This window comes from Leptopilina heterotoma, unplaced genomic scaffold (assembly GCF_015476425.1).
Source record: "Leptopilina heterotoma isolate Lh14 unplaced genomic scaffold, ASM1547642v1 Lhet_52, whole genome shotgun sequence".
Taxonomy (NCBI): Eukaryota; Metazoa; Arthropoda; class Insecta; order Hymenoptera; family Figitidae; genus Leptopilina; species Leptopilina heterotoma.
The window spans coordinates 1,656,070-1,676,922 of record NW_025111114.1 but is presented as its reverse complement, the minus strand read 5'-3'; the positions used below and the strand labels follow the sequence as shown (position 1 = coordinate 1,676,922).

At 22.3% G+C, this 20,853-nt stretch overlaps 1 protein-coding gene across 5 annotated transcripts in view; it reads right to left on the bottom strand.

The window, feature by feature from the left end:
* The window catches only part of LOC122507861 (venom dipeptidyl peptidase 4), a 607,787-nt gene that overhangs the window by 174,401 nt on the left and 412,533 nt on the right, over positions 1-20,853 (bottom strand). For all 5 annotated transcript variants that reach the window (XM_043620807.1, XM_043620809.1, XM_043620806.1 and 2 more), the window contains one exon: positions 16,783-17,002. In XM_043620807.1, the coding sequence (XP_043476742.1) occupies positions 16,783-17,002 (220 nt within the window). The remainder of the gene's footprint in view (positions 1-16,782; positions 17,003-20,853) is intronic.

Below are 20,853 nucleotides of genomic sequence, written 5' to 3'. Positions count from 1 at the left end.
TAAAATATTTCATTGATATGATTAATTCATTAATTACATTTGCTGGAATTATTTTTATTCTTTTGCGAATTTACCAACGTCACGATTTTTTTATTTTTATTTTTTAAAAAGGTTGGATATAAAAAGAAAATTAATTGAAATTAAAAATAATGTTATAAAAATAATATCAATGATAAATGCAAAATAAAAACAAAAAAGTCATTCATTTGAACGAAAAAATTATTTTCTATGATGGAAAATTATTAGAAATAATAAAAATATTGTTAATAACAATAATTATTATTATTCTTAATTATTATCTAATAATAGTAGAAAATAATTTTTTTTGAAAAGAAAAAATTAAAAGAAGTAAACGTCAAAAATCATAAAAATCATGATTTAAACATTAAAAAAAAGAAATTAAAATTTTACCATAAAAATTGTACAACAGAAAAAACAAATTTAGAAAAATATTGTTTGGAAAAATTAATGAATTTATTCCCCCACCTAAAATTAAAAGAAATGACTTTTTTTTTCGCTCACTTACACAATAAATGAAGTTATTTGACACAAAAGGTATTTGGTAATTTTTTATCGGGAATTAACTTTAGACGCTTGAAAAATAAAGCTTAATAACAAATGACATAATCTATCGTTCGACAGGTGTCGATTAATTTGTCGTTGAAAAAAAATAGAGGAAAAAAAATATCAGTTATAACACGGGATTTTTTTCGTTAAATGTTACACAGCAAGCTGATTTATCATGATGTTTAAACGTTTCCAACTGCCACACGGTAAAATTCACTTCTCAAATTTTTTTTTTTGTTATTAGTATAAAATTCAATTCACGTATACGAGCATTTGGCTTTGTCAAAAAAAAAAAAAAAAAAAAAAAAAATGAAATCTATTTGAACCAAATGCTTTTTTGAAACGCAACCCTGACGCACGTATATATCAATATATATTGACTGAACCGTAACTTATGCGATAAATCAATTAATTTCAATCACGTTCTTTAATTTAATTATTCGAAAATAGATTGAGAAATTGTAGACTTTGAAAATCAACTCGATTCAAATTCAATTCTTTCCACAAAAAAAATAATATTACTGCAAAAAAAAAAAAAAAATTTATGAAAAAATGGAAGTGGAAATTTTTATCAAAAGATTCGTTTTATAAAATAAAAAATTATCCTTTTACGATATATTGTATTTATATTTTGACTTTGATTTTTTATTTCATGTCAGTTTAAAAATTTATTTTTCTTTTATTTTCGTTATTTTGTTTATTTTTTATATCTCGCAGAGAGATAAATTAGTTTAGTTTTTTAAATGTAAAAAGCAGAGAAAAGTTTATTAACCTTTGAAAAGTTTGTTTATTTTATTTTTATTTTTCCACCAAATAGCGAAACTTGAAAAATATTCTCTTTTTTTTAAGTGCAAAAGGTGATGAAAAAATAAATTTTACTACTGAAATTACGATCCACTTCAAAAATAATTCACAGCATTTGTTAAAATGAAGATATTAAATAAATAAATAATCGTTTCAAAAAATTTCTACTAATTTGAGAAATATTTCATGAAAATTTTTTTTAAATTTCTAGTACCTATTTAAAAAATTTAATTAACTAATTCTTTCAGGATTTTGAATAAAATTATTTACCTATAAATTAAATAATTTTTTAAATTTGTAGTTATTTATTTTTTTACAGCATTTGAAATTATTAAAAGTAGGTATTAATTAAAAACTTCTAAAATTCAATTATATTTTCAACTATTTTTAATTAAAATTTTTTAATCATTTCTAAGTTGATTATGATTAATACTTTAGGAAATTGAATTTATTTTAAATAAATAAATAAAATAAATTTATTTTAAATAATTTAATTCTTGAATAGGTATAAAAAATTTAATTCTATCATAAAATTATTAAATAATTTAATGAACAATTTTACTTGATATTTTCAAAAATAGTTGAATTAATTATTGATTAATTGATTTTTGACAATTATTCTCAATAAATAATGAAAATAATGCATTTCGAAAAGAATTTTAATTAAAAATTGTGGAAAATAAATAAATAATTAAATTAAAAGCATGAAAATAATTTCGAGAAGTTGTAGTAACAATTTTTATAAATTATTAAATTTCCAGTTTTGAAATTTGAGACTTTTTAAAATTCTAATTGAACGAATAATTTTTAAAATTCGAAAACTAGTTAAATTTTAGAATTGAGTTGCCTTAAAAATTTTTATAAATAATTTAATTTCAAAAAAGTTACTAGTTTTTGGAAAAATTGAATTTTAAATAATAATTAAAAATCCTGAAGAAGTTAGTTTTCCGAAAAATTTTTGTTTAAATATTTCTTTTTAAATTTGGAATTTTCGAATTTACATTTAATTGAAAAATTTTCGAATAATCAAAATTTCGTAAAATTGAATAGTAAACAAGTTTAGAATTTTTTTTTAGGTGAACTTACTTTTTTTCTTTAAAGAATTGAATTGTAAAGAATTGAATTCTAAAGAAACATTATCAAAAATTAGTAAAAATAATTGACTTTAAAAAGAATTTTGGAAAATTCTAGAAAATAGTTGAATTTGAAAATAATAATAGAATTAAATTATTAAAATCTTGAAAATAGTTGAATTGGAATGATGAAAAATAATTTTTTTTTTTGAAAATGTCACAAATGGCAATTTTTGATGAATTTATTAAATTTTCGTAAAAGACTTGAAATCCAAAAATAGAGGAGCAGAAAAAGAAATGTAAAGAATTGACTATAAAAAAAAGGTATTCGAGAACGAAAGCCAATGATTAATCCCCTAATAAATGATGGGACATAAATCCTTGGAAAAGTTTTAGAGCTGTTTCAAAACTTTGCCTCTCGAAGTTTCCTTTCATCAAGACTAATCTGTCTTTCGAGATATAGGGAACACTTAAGGCAAATATGCTATGATTAGATGGCAAGGATATGCCACTCCTGTGAAATTATTTCGAGCACTATCATCTTTTAGAGGCTTTCCCGTGAGTGACACGATATTGACTGGGTTCCTTAAAATAATGACACACATAGTTTCACTATTCTTGATTTATCATAATATTATAATAATATTATGATATTTTTGGAATACTGAAAATTGGAAAATTGAGAAATTGAAAATTAGAAAATAAAAATTGGAAATTAAAAATTGGAAACTGGCAATTAGAAATTGGAAATTAAAAATTGGCAATGAGAAATTAAACATTGGAAACTGGAAATTATAAATTAAAAATTAGAAAATAAAAATTGGAAATTAAAAATTGGGAACTGGAAATTTGAAATTATAAATTATAAATTAAAAATTGGAAATTAAAATTTGGAAATGAGAAATTAAAAATTGGAAACTGAAAATTAGAAATTAAAAATTAGAAAATAAAAAATGGAAATTAAAAATTGGGAACTGGAAATTGGAAATTAAAAATTAAAATTTGGAAATGAGAAATTGAAAATTGGAAACTGGAAATTAGAAATTAGAAATTGGAAATTAAAAATTAAAAATTGGAAATGAGAAATAAGATTTTAGAAATTGAAAAATTGAGAAATTGGAAATTGAAAATTAGAAATTAAAAATTAGAAAATGAAAATTGGAAACTGGAAATTGGAAGTTCAAAATAAAAAATTTGAAATGAGAAATTAGATTTTAGAAATTGAAAAATTGAGAAATTGGAAATTAGAAATTGAAAATTAAAAATTAGAAAATGAAAATTGGAAACTGGAAATTAGAAATTGTAAATTCAAAATTCAAAATTGGAAATGAGGAATTAGATTTTAGAAATTGAAAATTAGAAATTAAAAATTAGAATATAAAAATTGGAAACTGGAAATGAGAAATTAAAAATTGGAAATGAGATATTAGGTTTTAGAAATTGGAAATTAAAAATTAGTAATTGAAACTGGAAATAATACTTGAAAAGGGTACAAAATTTACTGAACAGTTCGCTAAAAAGTAATGAGTCAAATCTACTTGATCAGAAATCGGTAACTAATTTGGAGAAAGTGGAAATCTGGTGTAAGAGAATTTAAGTTGACTTCATTCAAAATACAAGTTTAGCAATTGTTGGTTACAGGCAACGTCGTCGTCGTTGTCGTGGCTTGCTAGTGAAATAGACTTCTCGGACGTGAGCGCGGTACAACCATTAATCACTGATAGGCGGAATTTAATTCAATTACTGGGAGTAGTCTGCAAGCTTTCAGACCACTCCCTCATTCATTTATTTTTTATCCTCTTTCTCAGAATCCTTATAATTTACTGCAAAATGAAATTATTTTGTCATTTGAATTACTCACTTATATATCTCAACAGGAAAGAGAAATCCTTTAACTTTTTTAGTATTATTAATTATTATTATTATTATTATTATTATTATTATTATTATTATTATTATTATTATTATTATTAATATTTTATTATTATTATTATTAGTTTTATTTATTGATATCGTTTTGCACTATAACCTTCGTATTTTTTACCGCAACCTGAAATAACAAAAAAAATTATTAGTAGGTATTATTATTGTTATTATTATTAGTATTATTTATTGTATTATTTATTATATATAATATTTATATATATATATATAATATTATTAGTATTATTTATTGAAATTCTTTTTTACTATAACTTCTGTATTTTTTACCATTTAACCCGAAATAAAAAAAAAATTATTAGTATTATTGTTATTGTTATTATTATTTAAGAATTTGGTAAAAATTCAAATTTAACATTCAGAAACTTTATAATTAACTTTTTTTAAATCAGACTCAAAATTATTGTAATTATTGTAATTAATTATTAATTAATTACAATAATATTAATAATTATTTATTATTAATATTATTAGGTAATTAAAAATAATTTAAGACAATTAATAGTAATTAGTAATAAATAATATTTAATTGCAATAATTACAAAAACTTTGAGTCAGATATAAATGAACAGAATTATAAAATTTCTAAATTTTAAATTTGAGTTTTCAATATTTATGGCAATCTGTAATTTATGAGAATATATTTTGAATAAAAAATATTTCGTTTATTTGAACGTTCAAAATTTGTGGATTACAAATTAATGATAATAATGCTTAATAGCAATAAACGAAATTTTTCGCAAATTTTTGTATGATAAAATATTATGATCAAAATTTCTTATAAATTATTGTATAAAAAAATTTTATGACTAAAATTTCTACGGAATTTTTGTATAAAAATATTTATGACCGAAATTTCTCGGAAATTGTTGTTTGGAAACTTTATGACCGAAAGTTCTTGTAAATTGTTGTACATAAAAAATTTTATGACTGAAATTTCTTAGGAAATTTTTGTATAAAATATTTTATACAAAAATTTTTCAGAAATTTTTGTTTACAAAAATTTTGATGACCGAAATTTCTTGGAAATTGTTGTTAGAAAAAAGTAGTATAAAAGAAATTTTTATGACTGAAATTTCTCTGAAATATTTGTAGGAAATTTTTATAATCAAAATTTCTTGTAAATTGTTATATAAAAGATTTCTATGACTCGAATTTCTCCGGAATTTTTGTATAAAATATTTATGACCGAAATTTCTCAGAAATTGGTTAAAAAAAGTTTGTGACCGAAATTTCTCGGAAATTTTTTAATGAAAAAATTTTATGATCGAAATTTCTTGTAAATTGCTGTATAAAAAAATTTTATGATTGAAATTTCTCCGGAATTTTTGTATAAAAATATGTATTACCGAAATTTTTCGGAAATTGTTGTTTGAAAACCATTTATGACTGAAAATTTCTCGGAAATTTTTGTATAAAATATTTTCTGCCAATATTTCTTGTAAATTGTTTTATAAAAAAATTGTATGACTGAAATTTCTCCGGAAATTTTTGTATAAAATATTTTATATCAAAATTTTTCGGAAATTTTTGTATAAAAAGAATGAATGACCGAAATTTCTCGGAAATTTTGGTTTAAAAAATGTTTATAACCGAAATTTCTCACAAATTTTTGAATAAAAAAATTTTGTTTACCGAAATTTTTGCAAATTGTTGTACAAAAAAAATTTTATGACTGAAATTTCTCGGGAATTTTTGTATTAAAAATTTTAAAACCTAAATTTCTCGGTAATTGTTAATTGAAAAAATTTTATGCCCGAAAATTCTAGTAAATTTTTGTATAAAAAAAATTTATGACCGAAATTTTTCGGAATTTTTTGTAAAAAGAAATTTTATGACCGAAATTTTTCGGAAATTTTCGCTTAAAAAAATGTTTATGACCGAAATTAATCTAGAATTGTTGTATAAAAAAAATGTTATAATTGAAATTCCTCGGCATTTTTTTTTCGACAGTATTTTCAAATTTCCATTTTAAATATTATACAGATGGGAAGATAATTTATTTCCGATCATGCGGCAGGGATCGAGTAGCCTAAAATCAGTGTTATCTTCCGGTAACAGGTCCCTAAGGGTGATAATATTTCCCCACTCTCCCTAGTCATACACACACACATGACATATTTTTTTTTTTTTTTCAATCGTTATGTCTATATTCGACGACCTACTCCACCCAGGATCGAGGACTCGCGGTTGGATGCGTTTCACGCCGGGTAAAATGTCGAATGAAAAAAATATATGCGTTGATTTATCGTCTCCCTCTTCACTCTCGTATTCGACGATCCGCCATTATACTGGAATTTTAACCGTTTGTTTCACCCCCCCCCCCACCCCTATGGTGTGGGGGGAGGTGAATACGAAAGTATTCACTGCGATTTGTTTCCACGCGAATAATGTTTTCTCTATTTTTCTTTTTTTCTTGTTTTTTTATTTTTAAAGTGCTGCTTTTACTCCTCATTCCCAGTGCCACTCAGACGGTACTTGGGTATGAAAAATAAAAGAATTTCAATGCCAAAGAAAGGTTGTAAAATTATTTTTTTTTTAATTGATTTTTCATCAGTTTGATATGTATCTTTTTAATAACCATCAGTTCTGGTGTGACAGAAAAAATGTAATTTGAATTTGAGAGAGGCAATTTTTTTTCTCTTTACTGCATTTTACTGTTGGTTTTTTTTCAAAAAATAGGAAAATTTTTCGTACAGTCAATTTTTTATTGGTATAAATATTATTAGATATTATTCATACTTATTATTATTATTATATTTATTTTTATTAACTTTATTTTCCATTATTCATTTATTTATAATCAGGAAAATCAGTTTAAAAAAATATTTATTTTTATTAACTTTATTTTTCATTATTTATTTATTTATTATCAGAAAAATCAGTTTCAAAAAAATATTTTTATTACTTTTAATATTATTATTAATTATTATACTCAAAATAATATATTTTAATATATTTATTATATTTTTTTAATAGTGGAAAATAAAAAATAATATAATAGTAAATAGTATTTATTATTTTACTTGAAAAGAAAAAATTACATTCATAAATTTAGAGTAAATATATCATTTTCACTCCATGCGTATAAAACAAAAGAAAATGTAAATTCTGGAAATTTTTGTCGTTGAGATTTAATAAAAAATGTTTTATAAATCGTCTCTAGAAATTATATGTTTATTCGAAAAGAGTTATTTACACAAAAGCGAATCTCATGACTGAAGAACTAACATAGATCATAATGAAGCTTTATTCCGTAAAATAAAAAAAAATTTGCACAAACATTAAAAATAACGGAACGTTGCTTAAAAAAGTCTAACGAACGAGAATCAAATTTGTTTGCTTTAAAAATAGAAAAATTAACGTTAAAAATTCTTTAGAATTTGAAGATAAATTTTACTTTTTAAATTTTTATTCATTTGTCAGTGTAATTATAAGGTTTATAAGGTTTTTTTTTGGATTTAAATTTTGAGTTGAAAAAACGAGTATAATGCTGATGTAATTAAAAATTATATTTTTCCACCGAAAAAAAGAACATGTCAATTTTTATTTTATACACCCAGAAAAAAATATATGTTGATTTAGAATTTACTGAACTATTTGTTTGTTTCAAATAAACTTTATTTTGATTCGAATAAATAAAAAAGAATATAAAATAAAATCATTTCTCTTTGTTCGATTTTCAAAATTAAAGTTGAAAAAAAATTGTCCTTTAAATAAAATCAATATTAGTTTTTTTCTTTTTCTTACATTTTTTTAATTGGAAACTCTATTTGTGAGGAAAAAAAATGTCTTCTAAATAAAATGAATGGAAGTGTTTTCTTTGCTTTTAATTTTTTTTAATTAAAATTCATTTTGTGAGGGAAAAATTATCTTCTAAACAAAATCAATAAGAAGTTTTTTCTTGTCTATTAATTTTTTTAATGGAAATTTTTCTTGTAAGAGAAAAATGTCCTTTGAAAAATTGTTTTGTTTTTTTTTATTTTATATATTTTAAAAAAATATACAATTTAAAAATATTTATACAATTTTTTTCTCACAGAACGAATTTCCATTAGAAAAAAATTTTGTAAGGAAAAAATTGTCTTCTAAACAAAATCAATAAGAAGTTTTTTCCTTGTCTATTAATTTTTTTATGGAAATTCTTCTTGTAAAAGAAAAATTGTCTTCTAAATAAATTATTTATTTTATATATTAGAAAAAAAATATTTATACCATTTTTTTCCACAAAACGTATTTCCATTAGACAAAAAATTATTTTTTTTATATAAATATATTTGAAAAAAAAAATTTTCTAATGGAAATTCGTCTTGTGAAAAAAAATTGTTCTCTAAAAAAAATCAATAGCAATTTTTTCTTGTCCAATAATTTTTTTAATAAAAATTCTTCTCGTGAGAAAAAAATTGTCTTCTAAATAAAATTAGTAAGAGTTGTTTCTTTTTTTCAATTTTTTTTGATTGAAATTAGTTTTGTCAAAAGATTGTCTTCTTAATAAATTTTTTATTTTTTATTATATATTTATATTTAAAATGAGAATGTGAAAATAATTTTTTTTTAATTGAAATTCGTTTTGTGAGAAGAAAATTGTCTTATAAATAAAATCAATACAAGTTTATTCTTGTCTTCTAATTTTTTTAATTGAAATTCTTTTTTGGAGAAAAAAAAATTGTCATCTAAATAAATTTTTTCTTTTATATTATCTATTTATCTTTAAAAAAAAATTATTTTTCTAATTAAAATTCGTTTTTTAAGGAAAAAAAATTATCCTCTAAAAATTAAATCCTAGTTTTTTCTCGTCTATTAATTTTTTTAATTGAAATTCATTTTGTGAGAAAAAATTGTCATCTGGATAAATTTTTTATTTTATACATTAGATATTTATATTTAAAAATGAGAATGTAAAATAAATTCTTTTTAATTAAAATTCGTTTTGTGAGAATAAAAATTGTCTGGGTATTAATATTTATTTTTTGTAATTGAAATTCGTTTTGTGAGAAAAAAATTGTCGTCTAAATAAAATAAATAAAAATTTTTTCTTGTCTATCAATATTTTTAATTGAAATTCGTATCTTGAGAAAAAAATTGTCCTCTAAATAAAATTAGCAGGAGATATTTCTTTTTTTGAATTATTATAATTCAAATTAGTTTTTTGAAAAAAAAATTGTCTTCTTAATAAATTTTTAATTATATTTTTAAAATATGAAAATAATTTTTTTTAATTGAAATTCGTTTTGTGAGAAGAAAATTGTTTTCTAAATAAAATCAATATACAAGTTTATACTTGTCTTTTAATTTTTTTTAATTGAAATTCTTTTTGTGAGAAAAAAATTGTCATCTAAATAAATTTTTTCTTTTATATTATGTTTTTATGTTTAGAAAAAACAAATTTTTTCTTATTGAAATTCGTTTCTTAAGGAAAAAATTGTCCTCTAAAAATAAACAATAGTTTTTTCTCGTCTATTAATTTTTTTAATTGAAATTCTTTTTGTGAGAAAAATTTGTCATCTGGATAATTTTTTTTTATACATTAGATATTTATATTTAAAAATGAGAATGTAAAATAAATTTTTTTTAATTAAAATTCGTTTAGTGAGAAAAAAAATTGTCTTCTCTGTAAAATTAGTTGGATTTTCTTTTTTATCAATTTTTTTTTTTATTGAAATTAGTTTTGTCAAAAAAATTGTCTTCTTAATAATGTTTTTCTTTTTTATTATAAATTATATATATTTAAAATGAGAATGTGAAAATAATTTTTTTTTAAATCCATTTTGTGAGAAGAAAATTGTCTTCTAAATTAAGAAATTTAGAATGTTTCTAATTGAAATTTGTTTTTTAAGGAAAAAATTGTCATTTGGATAAATTTTTTATTTTATACATTAGATATATTTATATTTAAAAATAAGAATGTAAAATAAATTTTTTTAAATTAAAAATTCGTTTAGTGAGAAAACAAATTGACTTTAGAAAAAAATGTTTTTAATTGAAATTCATTTTGTGAGAGAAAAAACATGACTTCAGAAAAAAATCCAAGGGAGTTCTTTGAATGTCTCTATAATTGAAATTCCTATTGTTATTTAGAGACAATTGGAGTTGTAAAATGTTGAACATGAAAAGAGGTGTTAAAATTGCATCTAAATTGGTGTAAATGCGTGTGGAAAGGGGAAATATCGATTTCTCGTTACGATATAAAGCTAACGATTGAAACGTTTGCCCTCGATTACCCCCGATTTCTGTCATTTTGGTACCCGGCTGTGTATGTATATGCATGGAGGTGGCAACGGATATGAAATTTTCATTTATCATCGCAGTTTGCAATTAACGTTACGAAGCCGAGGCTAACGTGGAATTCAATGGTCGGTAGGGAAGGACCACTAAGTGGCAAGGGGGTGGTAATTCATTGTGCACGCAGGAGGTTTATCGGTAAACGCATATGGAACCAACCGCGCACTGAGTTACCTCAATTCGGCCGAGAGAGAGAGAGAGAGAGAGCGAGAGAGCTCCAACTCGGCCTAGCGTGAAACACTCATCAACCACCATAATTACACCTAGGACTGAATTTTCCAACGTAAAACAAGTAAACAACCGAAAATTTAAGCTCAGAACGTGTCACACACTTGATGGTGAAAAAAAGTTTTCTTAACTTAAGCGAAATTTTTTTTTACTCTTCCCTTGCTTTATTTAAAAGTATTTCCTCTTAGAACACAATCTACACCCGCAGAGGAAAATTTTATTTAAAGTCTTAAACCAAATATATTTTTAAATTTACTCATGAAATTTCCAAGGCTCAAATCCTGTACATAATTTTTTTTTCTAAACTATTTTTTTCAAGTACAGAATTTTTTTTTTGCATAATAAGAAAATAAAGCAATTTTGTTTTTTGGGGTTTTTTATACGTCAAAAACTGTATTTATTTAATTATAAATTAATAAAATTATTATTAATAATAATAATTTATTTTTTAATTTATTTTTTATTTTTTTATTTTTTAATTTTATCAGAAAAATTGCAGGAAAAACCAATTTTTTCTTTTCTAATTAGTCGAAAATGGTGAATTTTAAAAATTCGTTTCTCGGCTATTTGCAAAAGGTGTGTTATTAATTGGCTACTGGAATATATGTTAATTTGCATATTTGGACGTTTATTGCATGCTATGGAGCAAATCGATCTCACGATGATAATTTGCTGTCATGCATCGAGTTCAGTGTTGCATTATAGTCTTGCCAGTGTGCATACAAAATTAACATGACAAACATTCCGAGTGTTGATAACCGTTATTTTCAATTTATAATTATTATCTCTCGTTATAAATTGTAAATCTTTCGCTATTTTGTCCTTTGTTTTTTTATTTTTTTATACTTTGCTAAACTTCGATAGTAATAAACAAAATTTCGCCTTTTTTTGCAAGTGAACAATTTTGATAAAAAAAAAAAAAAAAAAAAAAAAAAACTAGAGAAAAACGAAATATTTTCGAGCGAAGAACATTTTTGTAAACAAAGTGATATTTTTGAATGTTCGTAAAATAAGTTTTAATCAGTTCAAAAAAAAATTTGCCAGATCAGGAATAGAAAAGAAAAATAATATATTTTCGGGTTTTCTAAAGATATCAAATAGAGACAGAAAACGTATCAAAATTATTTTAAAATTTAACAACAATCTAAAAAGAAGAAAAAAAATTTAAGAACAAAACAAAAAACTGTGATAAAATTGGAATTGAAAATAGAATTTCTTTTTTGAAAAAATAAATTTTCTTATACCTATTTGAAAGAAAGTGAGAATTTTTGGAATTAAACAACTTATAAAAAATTGTCATAAACTCCTAGAAAATTATTTTTATGATTTTAATTCAATTATTATTTTCTAGAATTTTTAATAATTTTTTTTTAAAATAATTCAATTCCATAAAAATTTTTTTTTATTTTTTTAAATAATTGGACTTTTTGAACAATTGTATTAAAACACTAGATATTGAAAATCATTAAATTGCGGAAAATTTTAGAAAATAATTGAAATTTTGTCAAGAATTTTATTAAAATTATGAAATTAATTGAATTTTATTATTTATAATGATAATTGAAATTTTGACGAGAATTTTTTTAAATTTTTGAACATATTTGAATTTTAAAGAATTTTATTAGGTTTGAAAATAATTGAATTTCTGCAAACATTTGTATCTTCTCCAAAATTCAATATTTTTATTTTTTTTAACTAAAATTCTTCTATAAATCTATTATTTTTTATAATTGATTAAATATGTATTAAAAAATTTAACTAATTTTAGAAAGAATTTGTAGTATTTAAATTTTAAATTTTTATGATATATATATTTATTTATATAATATTAATATTTATAAATTTATAATAATTTATTCTATACGGTTGTTAAAAATGTTTTAATTTAATCTTGAAAAAATCTGCAAGTTATACATTTTACTGTATTGAAGGTAACTTCTTCAAAACTATTTTCATCATTTTAATTAAATTATTATTTTTTAGAATTTTTAATTATTTTTTATGAAAATAATTAAATTCCTTAAAAAAAATTTTATTATTTATGAAAATAATGGAAATATTGCCAAGAAATTTATAAAAAATTTGTAAATAATTGAATCTGTGAAATTTTTATTATTTGTGAAAATAAATAAAGTTTTGCACAGAATTTTATTAAATTTTTTTTAAATAGTTAATTGAATTCTTTTGAAAAATTTTATTAACCCCTTAACAGTCCATGGCCCATATATGGCCACGAAAAGTCGTGCCACCTTTGCGTCTGTGGCCATATATGGCCATCTCAAAAAAAAAATACTAAACATGATTTGATTTTAGTAGCGAAGTACATACTACTGTTTTTGGGGTCGCTGAATCCGAATCTGAAGTCAGATTTAAAAAATTCAAAATGGCGGACCCAAAATGTTGACTTCGAAAAATAAAAAAATTTCAAATTCGCTTTAAACTCGTTACTTGGGGGGTTTTCGGGGTCTCTGATTACAAATATGATGTCAGATTTTTAAAATTCAAAATGGCGGATCCAATATGGCGGATAATTTCAAGATTGATGCGATTCGATTAAAATTCGTTTCTCGGGGGTTTTTGGGGTCGCTGAATTTGAATTTGATGTTCGTTTTACAAAATTCAAAATGTTGGATCCAATATGGCGGATAATTTCAAAATTTATGCGTTTTGATCGAAATTCCGTTCCCGGGGTTTTTTGGGGTCGCTGAATTCGAATTTGATGTTCGTTTTTCTAAATGCTAAATTTTGGATTCAATATGTCGATCAAATTTTTTGAATGTTGACAAATTTGTCTAAAATGTTTACTCAGGGGTTTTTGAGGTAACTTCATATTTTTTTCGCATCAATCTTGAAATCATCCGCCATATTGGATCCGCCATTTTGAATTTTGAAAATCTGACATCATATTTGTAATTAGAGACCCCGAAAACCCCCGAGTAACGAGTTTTAAGGGAATCTGAAAAAAAATTTTTTTTTGAAGTCGACATTTTGGGTCCGCCATTTTGAATTTTTTAAATCTGACTTCAGATTTGGATTCAGCGACCTCGAAAACCCCCGAGAAATGAATTTCCCTTAAAACGCTTTAATTTTAAAATTATCCACCATATTTGGTCGCCATATTGGATCCGCCATTTTGAATTTTCAAAAATTAACCTCAAATTCGAATTCAGCGACCCCAAAAACCTTATATATGATTAAATCATATTTTTTTGTAAACTTTTTTTTCGGACCGTTTTTGGACCACAAGCGATTTTCAACTAGACTGCGAAGGGGTTAAAAAAGTAGATATATTAAAAATAATTCAATTGAGGAAAATTTTTAAAAATAATTGAAATTTTGCAAAGAATTTTATTAAAATGCCTCAAAATAATTGAAATTTCGGGAATAATTTTGTTATTTATCTTTAATAATTGAATTCTTTAGAAGAATTATATATGTAAATAATTGAATTCTTGTGTAGAATTTCATTGAAATCTAAAAGAATAATTGGATAATTTCAAAATAATTCAATTAAAATTGTATGTAAAATAATTTATTTCTTTTAAAAATTTTATTAAAATTAAATATTTAAAAATAATTGAATTCCTGTAAAAAATTCTAATATTTTTTTAAATAATTGAATTCTTCGAAAGAATTTTAAAAAATCATATTTATTTAAATAATTGATTTTTTTTGAGGAATTGAAATTAAATTTTTAGGAATAATTACATTTCTTAAGTAATTCCTGTAAAATTGTATTATAAATAATTAAAATCCTGCGATGATTTTTATTATTTATGAAAATAATTAAATAGTTGCTAAGAATTTTATTAAAACTTTCAAAAATAATTGAATTCCTGAGAAGAATTTTATTATTTATGAAAATAATTGAATTATTGCGAAAAATATGATTGAAATGTTTAAAAATAATTGAATTCCTGAGAAGAATTTTATTATTTATAAAAATAATTGAATTATTGCGAAAAATTTGATTAAAATGTTTTTTAAAAAAATTGAATTTCTGTGAAAAATTTTATTATTTTTAAAAATAATTGAATTCTTCGTAAGAATTTTTATAAACATTTTTTTAAATAATTAATGTTTTCGAAATATAATAAATATTATGACAATTTTATTTTAAATAATTGAATTATTGTGTAAAACTATATTTGTGAAAATAATTGAATTTTTCGATTAAATAATTTAAAATAGTACTAAAAATAATTTAAATTCTTCGATGAGTTTTATTATTTATGAAAATAATGGAATTATTGCGAAGAAATTTATAAAAAAAAATTGTAAATAATTGAATTCCTGTGAAATTTTTATTATTTATGAAAATAATTAAATGTTTGCGTACAATTTTATTAAATTTTTTTTTGAAATAATTAAAAAATAATAGAAAAAATAAATTTTTCAATAAATAATAATCAAACCGATTATTCGATTCATTTAAGTATTTTTTTGCTTTAAAAAATAATTATTACGATTAAAAATTATTTTTGTGTCTCATTCCAAATAAAAAAAACTACAAATAAAATATTTGTCGAAACGTTAAAATTGTGTTTTTATTATTTTAATATTTGATTTGGAGGATTGATAATTTTCTTGATATTTTATACAAATAAAATAATTTTCATAAAAATATTTTGTTACTTTTTTTCGGTCTTAAAGTTTATCCGAACCCTGAATTATAAAATAATTGGAAGAATTTTGAATTCTTTTGAAAACTTGTTTATTTTGATTTCATAATTAGGATTTAGTTGACAAAATTATTGCATGAGGTTTATGAGAGTGAAACGACTATATTTCTTCTCCTTTCTCTCTCTCTTTCTTTCTTTATATGCACATAAAAAATAGAAGAAAGGATGAACTTTGTGAATAGCCTGCTCAAGGAAAAACTAACGAAAGCAAGCAAGACTTTGTCGTGTTTGCTAAACTTCCGACAGTTTAAGCAAGACGTTTCACAAGACCAAGGAGGGAACCTTCCTTTACAAAAGGTCTTGTCGTACATTCAAAGCGCAGGCGAGACGCATATTTGATGTAAGTTATAAACTTTTGTACAAATATGAAAACAATTTCAATGCACATGAAATGGAAAATCATTTTCAAAAATAAAATATAGTTTTTGTTTATTTTCTTGTTTTTTATCTAGATTTTAAAACCAAAAATTTTATTTTTTCCTTCTCTTTGAAATATTAAATCACTTATTCTAAAAAGTACTTTTACTTATTTAACTTTTGTTTAATCGGGCAATCAAGTAATTCTCTTTGGCCATAGGAAAAAAAAAGAAGAAGGAGAGTGTAGACAATACTGCAAAAAAAAGCTTTATTGTTCTAGAGATGAAAGAAAGTGTGGCCTCAGGTCGTATTTCAAAAAATTCTTGAATAATTTCTGCGATAAAGGAAAGACGCATACAATTCAGTTAGAAAAAATTGACAGACAGGCGAAAAGAGAGAGAAAAAAAGAGGGAGAGAGAAAGAAAGAGAGAGAAGACAGAGAAAGAGAGAAAAAATAGAAAATGAGAGAAAACAGAGAAAGAGAGAGAAAAAAAGGAAAAAACAGAAAAAGAGGGAAAAGAAAGAAAGAGAGAAGACTGAGAAGGAGAGAAAAAAGGGAAAAAGAGAGAAAAAACAGAAAGAGAGAGAAAAGAGAAAGATGACAGAGAAAACAGAGAAAGAGAGAAAAAATAGAGAAATAGAAAAAAAGTGGGGAAAAAAGGAAAAAGAGAAGAAGAGAGAAAAAATAAAAAACAGAGAAAGAGAGAGAGAAAAAAAGAGAAGAGAAGGAAAGAGAGGAAAAGAGAGAGAAGAAAAAAGAGAGGGAGAGAGAAAATAAGAAAGAGGTAAAAAGTATAAAAAAATTGAATGAGTGATAAAAGAAGAAGAAGAATGTAAAAAGTACTGACCACTCAGCCAGGTGCCATTGAAGCTTTTCGTTGACAGCGACCCTCCGAGCCATTCTTCGAGTGAGACGCCGGCTGCAGTTAACGCTTTAGGTTCAGAAGAATTGGGACCACTGTTTAGTAGAATAGCGACTGTGATCACCAGAGCCAACACAACAATCGCTATTAATCCACCAGCCAACAAACGACGCCAATTGCGACGCTTGTTCTTCGTCATCATGTCCTGAAAAAGAAAAAGAAGAAAAAAAAATTGATTAACTCTCCCAGGTCAAAGAAATTCTTCGCATGAGGGAAAATATTTAATTTCACTTGTACTCACTAAACTATATATATATATATATATTTGATAATCGAAATCAATAATTCATTAATTTAAATTAAAACTTTAACAAAATGAATCAAAAAAATAAAGTGTACACCTTGCACATTTTCTTCAAGATTAAATTCAAACATTTTTAACAACCGTATTGAATAAATTATTATAAATATATAAATATTATGTAAATGTTGTAAATATTAATATTATATAAAATTATAAATAAATATATATAAAATAAAAATTACAGATTTTAATAATTCAAATTTTTCTGAAAATAGTTAAATTTTTTAATATTTAATTAATTATCAAAAATGATTTATTTATAGAAGTATTTTAGTTAAAAAACTAAAAAAAATTTAATTTTGGAGAAGTTATAGAAATATTTGCTGAAATTCAATTATTTTTAAATTAATAAAATTCTTTGCGGAAATTTAATTATGTTGAAAAATTTAAAAAAATTCTCGTCAAAATTTCAATTGTCATTATAAATAATAAAATTCTTTTGTCAAATTCAATTATTTTCAAAAATTTTCCTTAATTCAATGATTTTAAATATCTACTTGTTTTAATAAAATTTTCCAAAAAGTTCAATTATTTAAAAAAAATTAATTATTTTTATAAATGACAAAAATTTTACAATAATTCAATTATTTACAAATTTTTTTAAAAAATTTATTCGCAATAATTTCATTATTTTCATAAATAATAATATTTTTACAGAGATTCAATTGTTTTCAAATTAATAAAATTCAATGCAAAAATTCAATTATGTTGAAAAATTTTTTAAAAATTCTCGTTAAAATTTAAATTATCATTATAAATAATAAAATTTCTATTGTAAAATTCAACTATTTTCAAAAATTTTCCTCAATTCAATGATTAAAAATAATTTTTTTTTAAATAATTAAAAATAATAATTCATTTATGAGAAAAAGAAAAAGAAAGAGAGAAAAAATAGAAAAAGAGAGAAAACAGAGAAAGAGATAGAAAAGAAAAGGAAAAAACAGAAAAAAATTTCACAGGAATTCAATTATTTACAAATTTTTCTTATAAATTTCTTCGCAATAATTTTATTATTTTGATAAATAATAAAATTCATCGCAGAATTTCAATTATTTTCAATATTTTAATCATTTAATCGAATTTCTCCAAAAATGTAGGTAATTAATAATTATTCTTAAAAATTTTATTAACATTTATCGAAGATTTAAATTATTTAAAAATTTGTTGATAAAAATCTTTATGAGAATTAAATTTTAAGAAACATTCAAATTATATTCAATCAATTATTTATTTTTGTAATTTTCTAATAAAAAGTGATTTAAAAATGAGTTTCACCTTTTACTTTTACTTTTCTGTGAAAAATTTTGTTATTTTTGAAAATAATTGAATTTTTTATAAGAATTTTATAAACATTGTATTAAATGATTAATTTTTTCGAAATATAATAAATATTATGAAAATTTTATTTTAAATAATTGAATTCTTGTGGAAAACTTTAGTTGTGAAAATAATTTAATTCTTCGATGATAATTAATTGAAATTATAGAAAATTATAAAAATAATGAAATTATTGCGAAGAAATTTATAAAAAAAAATTTGTAAATGATTGAATTCCTGGGACATTTTTTTTATTTATGAAAATAATTCATTTTTTTTTTTAATAATTGAACTTTTTGGAAAATTTTATTAAAACAGTAGATATTGAAAATCATTGAATTGAGGAAATTTTTTTTGAAATTTTGTCATGAATTTTATTAAAATTTTTGAACATACATTGAATTTTACAAAAGAAATTTATTATTTATAATAATAATTGAAATTTTGACGAGAATTTAAAAAATTTTTTTGAACATAATTGAATTTTTGCAAAGAATTTTATTTCTTTTGATTTTTTAAAATAATTGAATTTCTGCAAACATTTGTAACATCTACAAAATTCAATTTTTTTTTACTTGTTTAACTAAAATTTTTCTACGAATACATTATTTATGACAATTAATTAAATATATATTCAAAAATTTAACTAATTTCAGAAGAATTTGAATTATTAAAATTTTTTTTAAAAATGTAAGTTCTTTCTAATTAGATTAATTCAAAATTGAAATTTTTTAAAATTTCAAACTAAAGTTCTTTAGCTAATTTCATCCATTTATGAAAATTGTTCTCGCAACTCTTTTAAAATTCAATTATAATTAAGAGAAGTAAGTAAAATAAGTAAGTAAGTAAAATTATTCATTTACCTAATTATAATTAATTTTAAAAAAGAAATTATTGTCTAGAAAAAAATTGAAGGTTTTATATTAGAATTCGTGATAAATTCACAGTTTATAAGACAAACAAAATCGACAACAAAATTCAGAATTTTCTTAATGAATTTTAAAAATTCAATTTTTTCCAGTATAATGATTATTGAACAGAATTATTTTGCACAGCTCTATATTTGAACGAATATAATTTCAGTATTTGAAGCAAATGTGAATTGAACCATTTAATTGACTTCAATAAATATTATTTAATTCAAGTAAATATTTAATTGATAATAGTCCATTAATCGGTTTTTATTTTTTTTATTTTTATTAATGACAAAATCAAATAAATTTTTTCTTCAGTGTAATAAATATTCCTGACTTTTTCCTAAATTCCCTGACCTGTGGGGCAACCCTGTTTATTCTTTTATTTTTCACTTTATTTATTTATTCTTATTTATTTACTAATTTATTTATAAATTTCTTTTATTTTTCACTTTATTTATTTATTTATTTTTATTTATTTACTAATTTATTTATCAATTTATCAATTTTTCAAGCAAAAATATCGCAAAATTTGATTAAAATAGAGTTTTTTCTCCTGAATCGTTGTTTTTTGTTTTTCGTTGATTATAAACTTTGTAAATTTTACTAAAATTAAAAATTTTTAAATAGAAATACTAAAATTTAGCATTTGGAATTTTTTTATCATTGTTTTGTTTAGCATTGTTTCTTTTTTGTTTGGCACGGTTTATTTTTTATCACTGACATTAATACATAATAATGTCCTTATAAAATATAAATACTTTTTTGTCCTACCTGCACGAAAAGTATGTCATTTCGGGCACTTAAAGTGGGCGCAAAGTAACTGATTCTCGCCCGGGGTCGGGGAAGCGGGCGCAAAAGTTCTTTTACGCCCGCTGACGTCACACAAGCGGGCGCAAAAGTACTTTTGCGCCCGCTTCATCTAGCCCGAGCGGGCGCAAAAGTACTTTTACGCCCTCTTGCTGGACTTTTGCGCCCGCTTCGCTCGTGCCCTCAATGCTATACTTTTCATGCAGTTAGGACAAAAAATTATGTTCGCAACATGGGCGCAAAGGTGATTACGACTTCGGCGAGATCACCTATTTTGCGCCCTTGATACGATAATAACTAATTGACTAACATATATTAAAATTAATTTTCCCCCAAAAATAACGATTCGTACGTGAAACGCTTTGAAATTGTAAAAGTAATTAAGCTAGTTCATTTAAATGAGAAGCCTATATATGGATAAAGCTTCAAGTTTTAATGAGTTTTATATGTGAATTGAGAATTGAACGAACATGATGTTGAGATTTTCATTTTGATGTGACTTGTTCTAATCGTTGAACATTTGATAGAAAGTATCTCACTATATCTCTCTCATTCTTTCTAAACTTGAAACGTGTGTCCTTGCTCGGTTTAGTTTTGCAAAGTTTTAATGACCGTTGAGAACATTATACAAGGAAATTTGAATAAGTTGAA